This window comes from Phaethon aethereus (assembly GCF_964289735.1).
Source record: "Phaethon aethereus genome assembly, chromosome: 15".
In the NCBI taxonomy this organism is placed as follows: Eukaryota; Metazoa; Chordata; class Aves; order Phaethontiformes; family Phaethontidae; genus Phaethon; species Phaethon aethereus.
The window spans coordinates 9,598,569-9,616,469 of NC_138591.1; the positions used below are offsets into that span (position 1 = coordinate 9,598,569).

Sequence of the window (17,901 nt, forward strand, 5' to 3'; positions counted from 1 at the left end):
TTACTTGGTATTGTCTCCCAGGATTAGCCTGCTCCTTCTTTGATTCTTGAAAAAAAGAATGAGAAAAAGAAAAAAGGAAAAAAATCCTATATAAAAAGTTAGGGAGGCATTTGATTTGGGGGATGCTTCTATGTGATTTCATCACAATATTTGTTTTCTCTAGGATAATAGATCATGGCAGGACATGTAGCATAGCCATGCTAGCTACACTTGTGAGCCATTGCCTTGTAGGAGAACTCGTTAATAACTCTGGCAGACTGTGTACTAGTTGGAGATGGATGGCTTAAAATTCTTCACCGCATCCTCGAAAGGTGGCCTTTCCGAATAACACCAGCCTGGTCTCTTGATAGGGACATTTCCTCGGCAGCACGTCGCAGAGAGCTGATGGCATCACCCCTGGATAACTGATGGTAACAAGCAGGAGACATGTGGTCTTCCTAAGGGGAAGATGTACCCCCAGTTAATTTTTAGCTGTAGACTTGCAATGCTCTGAGTTGCTGTGTAATTTTTTTTTTTTTAGTGCGATTATTTGGAGAAATGATTGGGACATTTGAAGGTTTGCTGTTACTAAATATAACCCTGGGTAGTTTGATATGAAGAAGCATCTCTGCCCATAAACTCTGTGGCAGAGCTGTCGAAAGGTATAAAGTAAGATGTATCCATGTGCAGCTTTATTTTGGGACTGCACTGGCAGGTGGCACCTGAGTCACCCAGAGCAAGAGCCCATACTGGTGCCGTAGCTGGTAGCAGCCTTCGCAGAGTATGGAGATGGTAGAGATACCGAGTAGCGCGTTAGAATAATACTAATTAACTGTGGGATATATTATAATAGGAAATGCACAGCCTTGGCAAAGATGCATGGCTAAAAATGGAGTCGAGCGCTTAGTGCTCGGTGTCCTGCCTGCCTGGAAGGGTGCGCACTGCGTCGGGTGGTGCTGCCGCCAGGGATCCCAGCTGCAGCTTTGCTGCCAGCGCTGGTTTCCAGCAGCCCCGGAGAGCTGGTGCTGCTGGCTCCACGCCAGGCTGGCAGCTCCACGCCGGGCGGGCAGCTCCATGCCAGGCTGGCAGCTCCACGCCAGGCTGCGGTCCCCCTTTGAACTTGCTCTTGCTGCACAAGCCTGGGTGGATTTGGAGTCCCTGCCAGACATTTGTTCTTAAAAATCCCTCTCTTTCCTGAGGAGATTTTTTAATCCTTAATATTCCAGCCAGTGCCCATGGATATTCTGGCTTCAGCTTGCACAGACCTTTTGTTCAACTTTCTAATGAGGCGATGCAAGGCTTCCGTTTGCAGAACACAAAGTGCTTTTGCTCCTGTCCGGTGGCAGCACGCAGCCTTTCCTGGGATCAGGTCCATCATTAGGGTTTGCTGCTGTCTGCGATGTTTTGTTCCAGGAGACTGGGCTCAGCCGAAGGACGGGGCGCTGGGTTGACGTCTCTCCCTCGGCTGCTTTCCTGGACTTTAGCGGAGTAGCTGCAGCGATCGTTACGGCAAGTCGTTTCTGTATAAACATCCCGCTGGCAGCACGTACGTGTGTGATTCCTGTCTCCGAGTCAGGGAAGCTACCGATTAGCACTGGAACGGTGCGTGAACGCTTGCATTTGGAGGACAGTTTTGAGATATGCTGCTTGTTCACTTAAGTAGATGTGGGCTGTTTGGCTGCTTTCATCATTTCACGATGGCCGGGCAGAGCTTTCGGCATTTCTTTACACAATGTAATTCTACTTCAAGGCCAGGTTGGATGGGGCTTTGGGGAACCTGGTCTAGTGGAAGGCGTCCCTGCTTATGGCAGGAGGGTTGGAACTAGGTCATCTTTAAGGTCCTTTCCAGCCCAAACCATTCTATGATTCTGCTTCACCTATTCTTGCTAAATACCATGATAATTGTGGATTTGTGTCCTGTTTATTTGGATTGTATTTCAGTCTGTAGTACAGCTTATCTTATTCCTTCCAAACTCCTGATTCGGTCTCTGACTTTTTTGAGGTGCGGAGTCATATGCCAAAAACGCCGGTGTCTGGCGTGCTGCACGAGGGGGCTTTGGCAGGACGTGTGGCTTTCCGGGGACGGGGCTCCGGGTGGACGAGCGATGTTTTTGCCTTGACCGGTCTCTGTTTCCGTTTTCCCCAGTGTACGGGCACAACGTGAAGAGCAGCAACGACTTCATCGGGAGGATCGTGATCGGGCAGTACTCGACGGGTGCCCCCGAGTCCAACCACTGGCGCCGGATGCTCAACGCACACCGGACGGCCGTGGAGCAGTGGCACAGCCTGCGGTCCCGGGAGGAGTGCGACCGCGTCTCGCCGGCGTCCCTGGAGGTAACATGAGGTGGGGGACTAACAGCAGCCAGACCAAGCAGGCGGACGAGGAAAAAAAATAAACCACTGACCAAAACACCCCACCTCACACCATACACACACCCCACAGCAGCTCCGTTGGATTGAAGCAGCTGCCGGCACCCAACCAGCCATGCTGGCCTCTGCGAACTGTGTCCCACCGGGTCCTGGCCATTCCCCTGGGGCCACCAGCGGCCCGGCCGGCCGGCCCTCTCGCTGCTCGCACCTGGCACCGCTCGGCTGTTTGCATCCTGTGCAGCGGAGTGCGTGGCTGGGCGGCGTGGGCTGCGCATGGAGGTGCCGTGGGAAGCGCTGAGTGGGTGGAAGAGTTGGGAGTTGCCTCTGCTGTCCTTCCAGTCCAAATCCATGGCTCATCCTCTTGGAGATATAAGTACCCGTGTGCTCTCGTTGGTGAATGTGGTAATTAGGCTAGAATATTTTTTTAAATGGTAGAACCTGTGGTGAAATCGATTCTGACTCCAGTTTTGTCCTTGTACTAGTTTTAACAGAATTAAGCTCCTGTTAGTACGTACGCGCGCATTTGTGTGCTGGGGCACATGTGTGGCTGTGCAGCCCCGCGTCAAACGAATCCGATGTCACGTCAGCGGTGAGACCTGCCACTCTCGATAGCAGTCTGTGTGTGTCAAGTAGATACAGTGATGATATAGCAATGTAAACATTTCCAATAGCATTTGTACCAGGAAGGCCAGCTCATGTCTTTTCAAACCTGTGTTGTGCAAAAGAAACCTACGGGGACTTTTGCAGTTAAGATGACCCAAAATACACAATTTTAATTCTCTCTCAGACTGCAGTGGCTCTTTCTGTGTTGTGTGTGTTAACCCAGGTAGTTTTCCAGGTCACCAAGTGAACTTAGCTACGGTCAAGCTGTCCTGTTGGTTGCTTCTGTACATTTTATTTTTTCACAGCATATTGTCTGGTATGATGCAGATTGTATATTTATTGAAAATAAAATTCTATTTAATTGTGCCATGTAGATTGGGGTGATACTTGTTATCAGAATTCAGCTTTGTGCTGAGTTCCATCAGTTATGCTTATGGCACGAGGAAAGCCAAAATGTTGGTGTTTACTCCCTTGTTACTAACTGCAGATGAACCAGGAGTAATTTTAGAGAAACTGGGGACCTGCTGATGGAGATCGGTCAGGAGAACGAGCCACGTCTGTTGGTCTGGTTGTGCGTGTCTCCCATCTAGAAGACACCCAACGCACTGGGGGTCGGATGTGTCAAAAGCTCTGCACTGAGCTCTGGGTCTTGGTTCTTTGTGGGAGTGGGCCCCAAGTTATTACTATTTTTTTTATTCCTCCATTTATCAACATTGAGACTGCATAAAAATCTCTGTCTTGCTTACAGAAGATATTCAAGAAATCGAGCAAGGAGGACATTGCCGTGAAGAGGGCTGGGCCTGGTTCATGATTTATTGTCTTTCCTTGCCTTCGTTTTAGAGAAGGAAGGGTCTGTTCTCTCTTCAGCGGTGTTTATCTGTGCTGGCCTGGAGAGGCTCGGGGTGTTACGGATGGGTTGGCTCTGCCGCCACTTCAGCGCTGCCGTGATCAGACAGAGGAGGTGGGGAAGGGCCCCGGGCTCTGGCTGCATCCTGCTCCCTAGGTCACCTGCGAAACTGCTGGGCAGTAGCTTGTGGCTCCTGCAGTGGCCTCGGCCCGTGGCCCGCTCCCCCTCCAGGCACCCCGCGGTGCAGAGCGGTCCCCAGGGTCCCCATGGCTGCTTGGGAGAGGAGCAAACCAACGTGCTCTCCATCTGCCCTGGCTCACAGCAAAGTCCCCTTTCACTGGAAGCGGGAGAGTCGCCTTGAGCAAAATGAAGATGTTTGGGGCAGGGACTTGGGCTGGGTGCTGCGGGAAGCTTTGCCTTCGCTTGTGGCCACTATGAACCTGGAGGTCAGAGTGGTGCCGGTCTGGAGCTGGCGCGCTGTGGGGCAGGCGGCAGTCATCTCCCTCCCCTCTGTTCGTCAACTGCAGCCCAGAATGAACGCCTCTTACCTCCCGTGCTTTTAGTAGTTTGATTTTTAAAAAGAAAACAATACATGTGTATTCACCTATTTCACAGCCGTTTGTTGTTTGGCTGGTACAGTGAGGGACAGGTGAGTCTTCAAAAGAAAAAAAAGCTTTGTGCTTGTTGGGGCCGATGTCGGTGTGTTGGTCAGCAGTCCTTGCTGCGGTCCACGGTGCTTGTACTCCAGCATGAAGGACTGTGTTGTAACTCTGATACCAGTGTCCCTGCAGCACACCTTCAGTCTGGGACCTGCTCTGGTTTACGTGGAGTCATGGGTGTTCATTTCCTTCTGTGCTCCAAGCGTACCTGTGCACGCTCTTCATGTGACAGCCAAGTCTGATACGGTGGCCCTGCCGTCATGGAGGAGGGAATGCAAAGCATAAAAGGAGGCTACAAGAGATGTTGTCTCCTCTCTTCATCCAGAATCTATCTCAGCAGCTCGGGGAGAGGAGCAGCACAGACACCCTGCTCCCGGGCCAAGTGTATCATGGCCTTGGATGGAGGAAGGCAAAAAAGGCCTCAGTGACTTTGTTGCCGAACCATCGCCCAGTTGCTGTGGCCGAAGGTGAACGCAGGTAGGGGCTTACCCTTGGTGCGGTCGTGCACGCTGTCCCCTGGTGAAGGCCCTCGCGTCTTACGGACCACTGCGCGTAGCTCCCGCTGCTCTCCAGCGCAGCTGCTGTACGCTGGCAGCACAAAGTGAGGGGGACGGGGTTGCCACAGGGCTGTCCGTGGGCATGTGGTGGATGGTGGGTTTCCATTCTAACCTGCCTCTCTACAAGGTGAAATTCCTCCTCTGTCCTGCAGCGAGGTTGATAGCAAATCTCTCTTCTCTGGCTTTCTTCCCCTGTTCATCTCCTCAATAAATCAAGGTGGAGCGGGAGCTCACGGGGTGTCCTGGGCAAACACGTGCCGCAGGAGGCTGATCTCTTCCTGTAACTCAAAACTCAGACAAGGGGCAGTGGTTTCAGCAGTTGCTGCCATCAGCGTTCATTTTCTTCCACGTGGGGTCTACGGGAAGCAGCATGAGCCCTGGGCATCCGCGGAAGCTGGCCTGAGACCTGCCACGTGCTTTGCTCAGGCCCTGGGGATGAACCGCTAACAGAAGGCACTCTTGCCCGTGAGTCCGTCCTTGGAGCCATGAGGTCTCTGTTTCACAGGGAGGGGGCTGTCACGTACCTACACTGCCAAAACTTGGCACGGGAGCCCTGAGGAAAGGTCAATAAAAGCAGGACTGAAGCTCCTTGAGGAGCTCCTGGCCTGGAGAGCAACCAGAAAACATCGTGGGGATGGAGGGGAGCAGAAGGGCTGAGTAAACGAGACGTGGGTGCGCTCCTGGGGCGGCATCCAGCAGGTGAAATCGGAAGGTAACCCGAAGCGCAGCTTCCGCTCCAGCCGGGCCTGCGCGCGCAGCGTGCGCGTGCTTTCCCGGTGCTGGGAGCAAAGCTGGCGCCCGGCTGCCGCGCCGGGCATGGAGCCGCCGGCTCGGGGCGGCGCGGGGGCTCGGCGCCGCTGCCTGCGCTGGCGGGGAGCTGCTGCTGCGGTGGGCCCGTTGTTAGAAACGGGATTAAAGTTGTTCTGGATCTCTGCTCCCTCTGTAAGCATAAATATTTGTGCTTTGGGAGTAGATTAATGTGCTCCAAGAGTTTTGTTCTGTAGCTTGCTGAGAATTGCTTGTAACGCTGGCTTTATCTGGGGATGGCACACAGCTACGGGAGAAGGCATGCCTTGGCTTCTACTGCTCTGAATTCCTTCTTTTTCAGTGGTCTGGTAGATCAGTAGGCTTTTCCTTGAGCCAAATAGTTTCAGATCAATGTATGGAACTGCAAATGGTGGGGGGGGGGGGGAGTTTTCTTAAAAGGTTTTATTTAATGCAAAGAAAATTTGATATATGAAAGTTGATTGAATGAGTTACTGTCTCTGGAGCAAGGCTGCATGCTTTACTGTACTGAAAGCTTTGTGTCACCCCAAATTGTTTCTATTTGATTCTTGCCTGTAAAAACAAGTCATCCCAACTGAAGTCCCAGAAAATGCTGAAAATTTTCATCTGTAGCTGAGAACAAAAAGGAATAGCATTGGGTGTGTTCCTAAGCAGTTCATTCAATACTGATTTAAGGCAATAAATTGGAAATGGAGCAGGATTAGTAGTTGTGCCTATCTGTTCCCCTTACCAGTGCAACAGCTAAAGAAGGACTTTATACAGTATTTTTTAAAAATCTGAAGTTTATTTCCAAAAAAATCTTGACCACAGAAATGAGACATCCTAGATAAATGTGACTGTTAATAATACTGACTGCTGCCTGATGCTGAAGGTTTTCTGCTGTTACAGGACTGCATGGACTCGGCACGGACTTGGCAGATGGGCATAGCGTGAGCTCCTGAAACAGCCTTGGACTCCCTGGCACAGCTGGTGGTTTCCCTTTCCAGGCTGTTGTAGCGTGTGAAAGCGTTGCCTTTCCCTGGTTTAAAAAAACCAAACCAAAACAACAAAACCCAAGCAGAAAATGGGGCAGTAATGGGTTAAACCCCACGCTTGCGGGCTGCACAAAGCCTCGCACAGGGCAGTGCTCCCCGGCAGCCGCGGGGACCCCCCTCTGCCCGCTCCCCAAACCCACTGCGTTAACACAGCCCTCGCCTTCCAGCTGAGAACTCCGCCCTGTGCCTGGAGGGCTGCCGGCCTGCGCAGCTGGCAGAGGGGCACCTTTTTCAGGCACCCCAAAGTAAAGGTCAGCCCCCATGCCTGTGGGCATCCCTGCAGGGCAAGGGCGGCACAGGGCGGCTGGGCAGTGCTAAAGCTGGGACACAAAATAATGTCTCGGGGAAGCAACTGGGGGGTAGGTAAGGGATTTCCTCGGCTCGCTGGGAGGAGACGTGCACCCCCCAAGCGGGGCCGGGGGCAAAGGTCTGGGCGCAGGTTCCGCCGGGGGGGGCGATGCAACGAGCACGCCGGGGCTCAGCTGGCGGCGGGTGGGGAGGTGCATGTCACTGGGAGAGCCGCTGCTTTTGGGGGAGGGAGCAGCACACAGCGCCTATATCCACCGCCACGCCAGCAGCCTCCCTGGCACAGCCGGGAGGTCCCGGGCCGAGCAGTGACCCCTGCCACCGGCTGCCTGCGGAGCCGGGGGAGCACCCCGTCCTCCCTCCCTGGCCATGGGCACCGGGTGGGACGTGTGGGCGCTCCTCTCCGCGACCTTGCTCGCCGCCCAGGCTTTCCCCCAGACAAACATAAAGATCAGCCAAGGTGAGTGCAAAGCGTTGATTGCGACTCGGGGTGAAGGTAACCTTAAACTGCGGCGGCTTTAGCAGGGAGGGGAGAGCGCGTACCTCCTGCAGGGTCGGCAGCTGGCTTTCCCGTTCCTCCAACTGCTCCAGAAATCTCTGACTTTCCTTGAAATCAACTTTCTTCTTCGCTGGGGGGGACGTGGCAAGAGCAGCCCCGGTCTCTCCCTGCCGGGATGTTGAAGCTGTCTCCGGCTGGCTTTGTTTCTGTGGGTAAGAGGCTGTGCGTTCGCCTTCAGCTCGCGTGGCACGATGCCGTGGACCTTCAGCCGTCCCTGCCGTGGGTCTGGCGTGGACGGCAGGGGCAGTGGGCAGAAGTAACTGCCCGGGAGCACACGCCTGACAGTGCAGGACTGCAGCCACGCAGCCCGGCAGGACGGGGGGACACACCACCGTGGCTCCCTATTTATTTATTCATACTTACTGCATGTGAAAAGTGGCCACAAATAAGTGATTCCTCCTTATTCCCCCTTTTTTTTCTGAGCTGGTGGTGATGGTGGCTGCTGTATGTCACTTCAGGTTCTTGCATACTTTTTCATGGGGCTGGTGTGAGTGAGAGTCACTGCTCCAAGTTTGTTTGCACCCAGTTAGATTTGTGTGGGAATGTGAGCAGAAAGGGACTCCTAAAGTGCTCTTCAGTGAGTTTGTGAGAAAAAGGATTGACACGAGCTCAGCTTTCCTGCCAGATGCCTAATCCGTGGGAGCTTAGCCATAACTAATTAGGGAGGGGGAAAAAAAAGCAAGATATCTCCTATCTGTTAGTGCTGGCTGCAGGAGGGCTGGTGCCGGCGGCTGCTGTAGCCTCACGACTCCAAACGTACATGGCAGCAGATTTGAAGCTGTAAAACCAGCTTGGTTTTGTCACAGGATTTAGAAAAGCAGGGCCCTCTGTGTGAAAGGATGTCGCTTCCAACGTGCTTCAACTGGTTTAAAATTTTAGATGGAAATTTGTAACACACAAATTTAAAAAAATACTTCAGAGCGTGTAAAATATTGCTCTGTTATTAAACGATCTTCATGTCCACCAGTGGATATCATCCCCTCTGGCTCCATACATCCCCAGACACACAGAGACCAAAAACCCTCCCAGGATCTTATTTTTTGAAGGTGGACGCTAAGTGTGAGACTTTTTCCTCTGTTAATGAAAGACAAATATTGCAAATCTCATGAAGGTGGGGTTGTTTGTCCATAATGACTGTGGTGTCAAGGCTTAAGGACATGCTCCTAAAGCCACGGGTGACCTGAGGCATCTCAGCTTCGCACAGTAGCACCGTCTTAGCCCCTGCTATGGGCTCCTGCCCACTAAATCCGCTTTTTAATGCTTATTCTTTGTGTTTATTCAATAAAGAGGACATGGGCTGGTGGATGTGTCAAGGCTGTGGTGGGATGGAGGTCTGGTTCAGCTGGCACTTTGAACCCCCCAGCCTCGCCACAGGCTGCCTCTGCTGAAGCCGTCCTGGGGGTACTGGGGCTTCCCTGTCCCAGCCCTGTTGTCTCACCCAGCTGCTATAACCGGCCACTGCTCCGGCAGCACCAATGTGGGGTGAAGCCATGCTGCTGGCCCGCCCCGTGGCCCCGAGCTGGTAAGAGGTCACTGGGCGTCAGCGAGCGCCGGGACGCTGGTCCTGAGCCCCAGCTCCGATCACTGGCTGGGGAGCACTCCCCATCCCTCGCTCTTGGCACCGCAGCCCTCGGGCACCAGCGGAGGGGCTCCACGGGCAGCTCTGCCCTGGGAAGCATCCAGCCCTGCAAGCCACGGGGATCTCCTCAGCTATTCTCTGTTGGCATCAACTTCAGACGAGTCTCTTGGGTGTTGATGGACGCTCTCCAAACCCAGCTGCTTGCCAAGAGCTGAAGAGGTTCGCTTGCTTTTTCAGGTCAGACAGCAGCATTAGCTTATGGGTGTGCCAAGGGCGGTGTTTCCAGACCATGCCTTTCAGTGAGGTGTCTTGTAATGTCTCTAAGCTTTTGGTAAGTCACCAGCTGTTGATGAAATGGAGCCCTTCAGTGCTCTGCAGCAAGCGCAGCGTCTTCTGCCCCCACTGATCTGATCCAATCCTCTGTCCGAAACCCTTTGATGGAGCTCCAGCCCCCCCAGGAGTCTTCCTCGCATGGGCATCTCTTGCCGACCGTGTGCTAGCCCCAAGCTTCGTATCTCAAATCTGTGGATCACTGGAAGTGGGGCAACATTGCACCTTGGGATGAAGCTGTTCAGGAAAAAACCTGCTCTTCGCGGGCTGAGTCAGTGGGAGTCATGCAGTTGGTATTTTATCTTTCTTGGTAGCATCCTGGAGTAAAAAACCTCGTGAAGCTGGCTGGGGTTTTCTCAATTAATTATTTCTAGTTGGAAACTGGCCACTTGGGGAAGTGAAACTTTTTGGCAGAGCAGTGCCAGCTTCTGCAAGATTTTGACAAGAGATTTTCCTGGCGGTTCTGCAGTGGGTCTCAGCTAATAAATAAAAAGGCTTCAGCTTTGTTGGCACAGAAACAAATCCAGAGAGCACAAAACTCTGTTTCTGACCCAAAATTCTTGTTTTCCAGCTTTTCTGAGTTAGTAACATCTGCCTGATATGAATTTTGTCAACTATTTATTTTGCTGGTGTTGCGTTAAAACACGGTCCTGACCTCAAATCTGCTGCTCTGTAGATAAGCAAAGGGAGGAAGGATCCCTGCCATCATTTTTCACCAGGAATTTGGGGACAAACAGATGAAGTGACTTGGTGTTGGCAGGAGCCCTCGTCCCAGGGGCAGTGGCTGTGCTGCTCCTGCCCTGTGCGGAGGAGCCGATGATGCTGGGGCTGATGTTTTGCTGGGGAGCTTAAAAGTGAGGATCTGGTCTAAATAACCTCAAAATACTTCCCCTTCTAGATCAAAATAGCGTCAGCAGCTGCTGCCTTGGGTTATGAGGTTTTCCTACAGAGTCATGAATGAGCTCATATGCTCCCAACAATATATCCCACTTCTTAGGGCCTTCCTGCTAAAAATAGCCCCCAAAGAGCCCAGATAAAAGCAATAGCCCCAGATGTTCCTGCCTGTAAAACTGGGAGCAATAGTTGTCCTCCAGAGAGACTGCCAAAGCCTCTGATCCTGACCTAGCAGAAAAGATGCTAATTAAACACTGACCTCCCATATTTTCCTTTTCGGTATATTTAACCTTAAATTCCTTCAGGCACCTCTGGTTCGCTGAAGCTCGTCAAATTAATGCTACCTAATGGGAAGCAGTATGGAATAACAAAGAAGGACTGTCTCCATCTCTGACGCGGTTTCGGCTGCCCTGAACAAAACGAGGGTGATTTTCCCGGGCAATCGGGGTGCTGACGGACCTGGCTTGGAGCCAGGGCGCCGGGACGCCCGCTGCAATTAGCACTTGGGAGTGAAGGGCCCCTGTTTTCCAGGGATGCTGCTGGGTTAAGTCCTGTGAATTTTGGCACCGTGCTGCTAGAGGTGAGGAGTTCGCCAAGGCGCTTCACAGCCTCTATAATAAAATCCCAGCTGCTGGGGGGGCTGGCGGTGCCTGTCTGCCGCGGACCCCCGGGGTGCCCTCGGCAGGAGGGAGCAGCAACCTGCAGTCGCTGCGGGCTGGGACCAGCGCCCAGCCCTGTCCCGGGATGGGGGACATGCCTCATCCGTGACCCAGTGGTGAAGCCGAAGTCTCGTCCCATGGGTTTGACCCCCTGCCCTTGCTCTGCTTCGCTTTCAGTGGGGACATGGACCCCTGGCTGGCGCCATGTGGGGAGGAGGGCTTGGCTCCCAGGAGATCGCATCTGCTCTCGGCATTCCTGGTCCTTCTGCTTTATTGCTACAGTAGCAACAATTTGCATTTTTTAGGGCTATTCTAAAGGTTTTCCAGCCGCGAGGGTGGGTGGGTGTGAATCAGAGAGCTGGGTCCTGCCTTGCCACTGTGCTGGCTGTGGCTTGGCCACGCTCCCATAAAGCTGCTCCTTGTTTCCAGCCCAGCGTGCCCCATCTTCTGCCTCCGCAGCCCGTTCCTCGTGCCGACGAGGACGGCAGAGCCCCTCGCTGCTCTTGGCGGGGTTGCTGCTGTGGGCGGCAGAGCCGCTCCCAGCCATGGCTCCTCAGGAGGGAGCAGTCGGGGGGCCCGAGGCGATGGGGCGACAGCTCTGTGGGGCTCGGCCTCTGCGCCTTGCTCGGGAGGGAAGAAGGCTCTTTGCATTTGTGCTTCGTCGCCGGGGAAGGCAGCGTGCCCGGAGGGACCGGGGGCTGGCTGGCAGAGATCCCGCGTGGAAAGAGCTAACGTGACATTAGCGCGCGGAGCTGCCAGCGCTGGCGCGGGGAAGGTCGCTGCTTCGCCAACACTCCTGCAGATGCTTTGAACTCACCCAGCCTCTCCCCCTCCCCGCGCCGCGCCTGGGCCCGGGGCTGCCGCTGGCAGCGGCGCCCGGTACCGGCGGCCCTGCAGCACCGGCCTGACCTCTCCGGGCTTGAGCCTGTTACCTGCTTGGATAGTTTCCTGGCATCTGCTGCCTGCCATAACTCCGCGCTCCCCCCACGCTGCCACAGCAGCGCTGACCCCAGACCGGGACCGCCCGGGGATGCGGGAACCGGCTCTGGGGGAGCCGGCAATTCCCCGAGGCTCAAAACCCAGCAGCTAAGAGAATTAAGCCCATGTGCTGCAAGATTTGGGGCTTACGCCTTGGGCAGCGTGTTGTGCGCATGTGCTGCGTTCTCCCCGCGCATGACGGGGGACCGTGACGTGGACGAGGTCGGAGAGGAGTGTTAACACCGCCGCAGCGTTTACACGGCAGCGACAGCACAGGCTCCAGAAATATGTCCTGCCCCCCACAATGGCCTCTCCCGGGGGAGCTTCCCCGCTGCGCTGAGAAGCGGCGAGGGACGAGGAGCGGCCGCGCAGGCCCCAGCTCTTATCTGGCGGCAGGAGGCAGATAGGCTGGCACCGCTCCCGGCGGCACGAGCCTCGCCCGGCCATCGGTGGGGCCGGAGTGCGTACGTGCACGGCCGCGTCCGGGCCCGGGGACGTGGGGAGGGGGTTTGCTCGGGGGAAGGAGGTGCGAGCTGGCCTTGCAGGAGGCCAGAGTGCGGCCATAAGCCTGCAGCCCCCGGCTGTCAGCTCCCATCCCAGCACGGCGGCTCCGGTGGTGCCTGACGGATGCGAGGAGCCCTTATCGCGGTTTCCCCAGTTGCAAAAGTCAGTGCTTTTATTTTAAGCACCTTCTGCCTAAAGCAATGTTAAACTGGCTTGAAAAGCCCCTCCTGATTTAGGCAGATGCTAAAACTGAGAAACCCACAGCTTTTGCAAAACGTGTTTTGGCTTCTGCAAACTTTTGTACGGCTTCTAACGACAGTAGTTTTCCGCGCCCACGTATTTGGTAGTTATTTGCCTGGGTGAGGTGGGGGAGCAGGGCTGGGTGCTGCTGCCTCCACCGCCTGCGCGGCTGCCCGCGCGCCTGCCCGGCCGCGCCGCCTCGCCCTCGGCTGCCGGATGTCCTCTGCTCTGCCCCCAGCCTTGCCGGAGCCCGTCCACGCCTACTCCTGCCCTCTCTTCTGGACAGAGTACGAAGGCCATTGCTACCGGTACTTCCCCATCAACAAAACCTGGGCTGAAGCGGACCTCTATTGCGCCGAGTTCTCCATTGGCATCAGATCAGCCAAGCTGGCCTCCATCCACAGGTGAGGAGCGCAGAAACTTGTCATCCCGCCCTGGCACCGTCTGGGGAAGAAGGAAAATGGGGACGAAGTCCCATTCCCATGGCACAGCCTCCGTGCCAGCTGCAGGCTCATGTCCCAGCCTGAGCATCCCTCTGCAGCAGCGAGCGGGGCAGGTCTGACGCACTGCGCACGCAAAGCCAACGTGAAAAAATGCCTTTTCCTGGGCTGGCAGGAAAACTGATGGAGCATTCCGTAAATTCCCCCAAACGTCACTCTTTTGAAAAAGGGGTAGAAACATAACAGGATGACACGGGCTTTTTCCCTGCTTCCTTTCCCCCAGCTCTACGGTACACGCCTCTTGCACAGAAAGTAATCAACAGCAATTAGGAGAGGGGGACCCATTTGGCCATGCCGTAGGGTGAGTGCTTAGGGGCATGCCTGCCCGTTTGCCTGACTCCCCCCCTCAGCGGCTCCGTGTTGCTCTGTTTTGCCAGCTGGGAAGAAAATGTCTTCGTGTACGACCTGGTGAACAGCCGCGTGCCGGGCATCCCCACTGACATCTGGACAGGGCTCAACGACCTGCGGCAGGTGAGAGCTCCCCATAATCACACAGGGAATCGCTTGGAAGAATTCACTTCCCTGCCTTTTCCCCCTGGAGAGCCACTTGGTTTTCTTCTTCTCTCCTTTTAGCCCCATTGATCCGGTGGTGGCGTAGGGTCTGTTGTGCAGCGCACAAGGGAAAGTTGTCATTTCATCCCCTCCAGTCTGTTTTCAAAAGAAAAGTGTTACTAGAATTAATAGATTAATGATTACTAATATTGTACTGCTGGTCCAAGAAGAGCAAATAAACTGAAAACGTCTCCGACATGAAAAATCACAAAGCTTCATTGCTTTCTTGTGATACTCTGCAATTTTTCAAAGATGACATGTTGGAAATATATAGGCTAATATGTAACTAAGAAAAATCAAGACCATCAGGAGAACAGTCCCATTCCATAGATAGTGGGAAGGGAATGGAAAAGAAACAGGAAAAGGAACACAGAATTAGGTGGGTGTGTGAAAAAATTTATGGGTGTAATTTCTGGTGCAAACGCTGCGAATGCTGGGGCTTTCCAGCGTAAGTTTTCAGTTGTACAACCCCAACGTGCTGTTTGGCCTTTGCTGAGCGGTGACGGCCTCTCCCCACGTGCCCGGGCTGCGTGGCACTGGGCTGGGGCGGGGGAGAGGGGCTGCACGGCAGCGGGACACCCCGCCCCTGCAAAGGGGCTCTGCGATCGCTGCCTTTCTCCGCTCGCCCTGCGCCAGGAGGGTCACTTCGAGTGGACGGACGGCTCCTCCTACGACTACCACTACTGGGACGGTAGTCAGCCTGACGACGGGATCCACTCCATCCCGGAGGAGGAGGACTGCGTGCAGATCTGGTACAGGCACAGCAGCGGTGAGTGCCACACTGGGGGTCAAGGGCACATTAAGTCGTATTTGCATGTAAACAAATCCATTCCACTGCGGCTTGTGCTTTTCTGAAGAGGTTGCTGGCAGGCTGGAGGTTTGCATTTTAATTTTTTATTACTACTTTCTTTTTTTCTTTGCAGAGAAGGGATGTATTCTCTCTTTCACCACGTACATGCCTACGCGTGCGCGCACACACACAGGCTTGCTTTCCCTCCGCTCACAGCCCATCTCCCTCTCCCACAGCCGTGTCGGGCGGGGAGCATCATCCACTGTGAAGAATTATTGAATTTAGCCAAAGGTCAAATTTTCCCTTTTCCCCACCCACATGCAGCTGGTGGAAACACCCATCAGTTCGCCAGCATTTCCCTTCCTTGCTCAGGCCGGGGGCATCTCACCAAAGAGGGGCAAGACCCTGCCTGTGCAACACTCCCACCTTCATTTCCAGTGAGACCATTCAGCTGTATCCAGACCTCTTGGACACGCCTAAATGCCCCGTCCACACACGACCTGTTGATATTTTGTGGGTACGGGGGTGTGTTTGCAGCTGCCTCCCCGCTGCCACGTTTGAGCCAGGATCAGGCATCCCTGCCAGCATCCCCAGGACTGGGATGGGGATGCTGGGAGGGGGCATGGCTGGGAGCTGCCCAGATGGAAGCACATCCAGGGAAAGCCTCATGCAATGGCGGGAGGTCCCATCCCAAGGGCGGTGTGTGGTTACCTCCTTGCACCTTTTTTTGGCTAACGCCTTGTTTTTTCGGGGGGTAGCACTGCGGTCCTGGAATGACAACGCCTGTGGCAGAGCCTTCCCCTTCGTCTGCAAGATCCCCTCGCTGGCCCTGGACTGAGGCTGCCGGCGCTGCCCGCGCCCCCCTCGTTTTGGGTCACCTCTCCAGCCGTGCCGGGGAAGAGCAGCCGGGACGTGGCACGGGCGGCGAGAGCCGCGGAGCTGCTCGGCATCCCCAGCCAGACCCAGCTGCAGAAGTCCCTCCCGGGAGCACTGGGGGGACGAAGCCAGCGCTCACCCTCCCCACAGGCGAATGGTGGTGGGAGCTGCGTTAAACAGCGAAGGAGCCCCCCGAGCCTGAACTTTGGGTTCCAGATCAACTATGGCAGCGCATTGGAGGAAACCCGTGATTTTATCAATACGCCAAACCATTAGCACAAAAAAATAGCCGTGTGTAGGAAATGATTTTGCCTGTTGACCTGTGAAGAGCGGAGGAAAAGTGCTGTTTTCTGTGAAGTTATGCAAAATGCCTCTCGTGCGCGTTGTTGTTCTCTCTGCTACAATAAACGGCAAACAGCGAGTGGAGGCTCCTCCATCTTTCTAGCGCTTGAGTAGCAGCGACTCCCGGGGACGTGGGGTGTTGTGCGAAAGTTCCTGCTTTTACCCCAATCTGCTCTGTATTAAAAAGGTGTGCTGGGGGGAAGCGGGCACCCCGGGAAGGTTGTGTCCCCTGTTCAGAGGAGCCGGGAGTTTATCGCGGCCAGGGCGCGGTACACCTCGAGCCAAAAAACTTTCTTTTTTCCCTGCAAATGGCATGAGATGTTTCAAAAGAAAGGTTAAAACCTTCCCTTGAGAAAGCGTTTCAAGACTTGGGCCCTACTGTGGTTAAAATATTGCTAATGGGGAAACCTAGGAAAGCTGTCGGCTCCAATTAACATCTTCATTTCCAGGTAAAAAGAACTGAACGTGCGTGACCTGGAAGTCGGGACTGAAGTTAACAGGGGGTTTGTTTTGCAACCCCCTCGGATTTCTCCCCGGACTCCAGCATCCTTACTTAGAAAAACAACCCTCTCTCCTCACTAGTGTCTTCTGTTTCACAGTAATTTAACAAAATGCAGAAAACAACCGGAGTTTTCACCTCCCTAATGAAGTTTTAGTGGATCTGGCGAGGTCAGTGCTCGGTGGAAGATTGGACGTGCCCTTTCCCTTGGCATGGACGGTCCTGGACTTTGGATGGCCGGGAGGAGCTACAGCTCTTCAGACTGAACTTTCTAATTTTATTTTTCGGTACTTCTTGTCCCATACCCCCTAACTCCCCTGTTATCTTGAATTTCTCCGTCCTGCCTTGCCGCATGGTGCAAAGGAAACCTGGCAGCGGCAGGACGCTCCCACACCTCTCCTGCACATCACTTGCAAGCGACTGGTGCCACAGGGTCCTTTTATGTCTCTGAGTTTTTTAGGAGCTGAATGTCTTCTTTTGTAACTTATGAAAGTCAGGGTAAGCGTGAACATTGTGTCATATAGCCTGGGAGTGGACCAAACTGTCTCTTGGTGACAAATGTCTTTACCCTCCTATACCCCGTTTCATGGTCTGTAGAGACAACATTTGCCTCCAGCCCAGGTGGAAGAGATGGGCTCGCCTGGACCATTTGGCTTTTGATTATTTTTTTCCCTATTATTATTATCCTTTATTTCCTGCAATACGCTGCTGGATGTCCAGGGAAGGGAGCTGCGAAGACAAGTGTGGTGCTGGCCGCCGCTTGCCGGGCACGCTGGTGCTGCCAGCCGGCAGCAGCCCGCCCGAGGCGCAGGCAGCCTGGCAATGATTTTCCTCCCCAGTTTCTAATCTCCACTGCTCAGATGGCTGGCTGGGCTGAGCTGTCCTTTCCTCTATTATTTCACTAAGATTTTGTTCCCCTGAAAATTACCGGGAGGATAAGGCCTGCACAGCTGCATCACGAGCCTTTTCTTGTGCATCTCCTTTCCCCCCGCCCGGTTTCCCTTTGGTTTTAATCGCCTGCCTAGCGGAGCAGCTCCTGCCCTGCGGCGAGGATGCTGCAGAGCAGTTCCCTTTGACAGGGAACAAAAATGTCTCAGGGCCAAAAAAAAGGCTTCCAGCAGCTCAGTGAGCAAATTATAGACATTTACTGGCTGTGGCAGTGAGGTCCATCACCAAAAAAAACCCTCAAACCACAAAACCATATGATAAATGATGGTACCTGTCTGTGTGGTGGCATTAGCGTTAAACCCCTCAGCCTCAGTGCATCCCAGACGTGTGCTGCAGGGAGAGACGGAGCGGCAGGGCATGAGGAAGGCGAGCAGGATTTGACCCCGTGCCGTGCGGGTCCCAGCAGATATTGGCTTAACCGAGATGTTCCCCCCGTTCTGCGGGGGGTTCCCGTCCCACCTTGCACCGGCTGCTCCGGGCTGCTGCGGGGGCCGGCGGGGACAGCCCTGC

The 17,901-nt window shown here is 54.4% G+C and overlaps 2 protein-coding genes across 2 annotated transcripts in view; both read left to right on the forward strand.

The window, feature by feature from the left end:
* The window catches only part of SYT17 (synaptotagmin 17), a gene marked incomplete at its 5' end in the record, with an annotated part of 38,683 nt that extends 36,244 nt beyond the window's left edge, over positions 1–2,439 (forward strand). Inside the window, one exon of the mRNA XM_082006903.1 lies at positions 2,126–2,439. Coding sequence (XP_081863029.1) covers positions 2,126–2,322 — 197 coding nt within the window. The 3' untranslated portion in view covers positions 2,323–2,439. The remainder of the gene's footprint in view (positions 1–2,125) is intronic.
* Positions 2,440–7,510: 5,071 nt separating this feature from the next.
* Positions 7,511–15,564, forward strand: CLEC19A (C-type lectin domain containing 19A; the record flags this gene model as incomplete). The annotated part of the gene is made up of 5 exons (XM_082006704.1): positions 7,511–7,601; positions 13,123–13,288; positions 13,762–13,855; positions 14,573–14,705; positions 15,485–15,564. The coding sequence occupies 5 exons, from the start codon at positions 7,511–7,513 to the stop codon at positions 15,562–15,564; spliced, it is 564 nt and encodes a 187-aa protein (XP_081862830.1).
* Between the last annotated feature and the right edge of the window lie 2,337 nt (positions 15,565–17,901).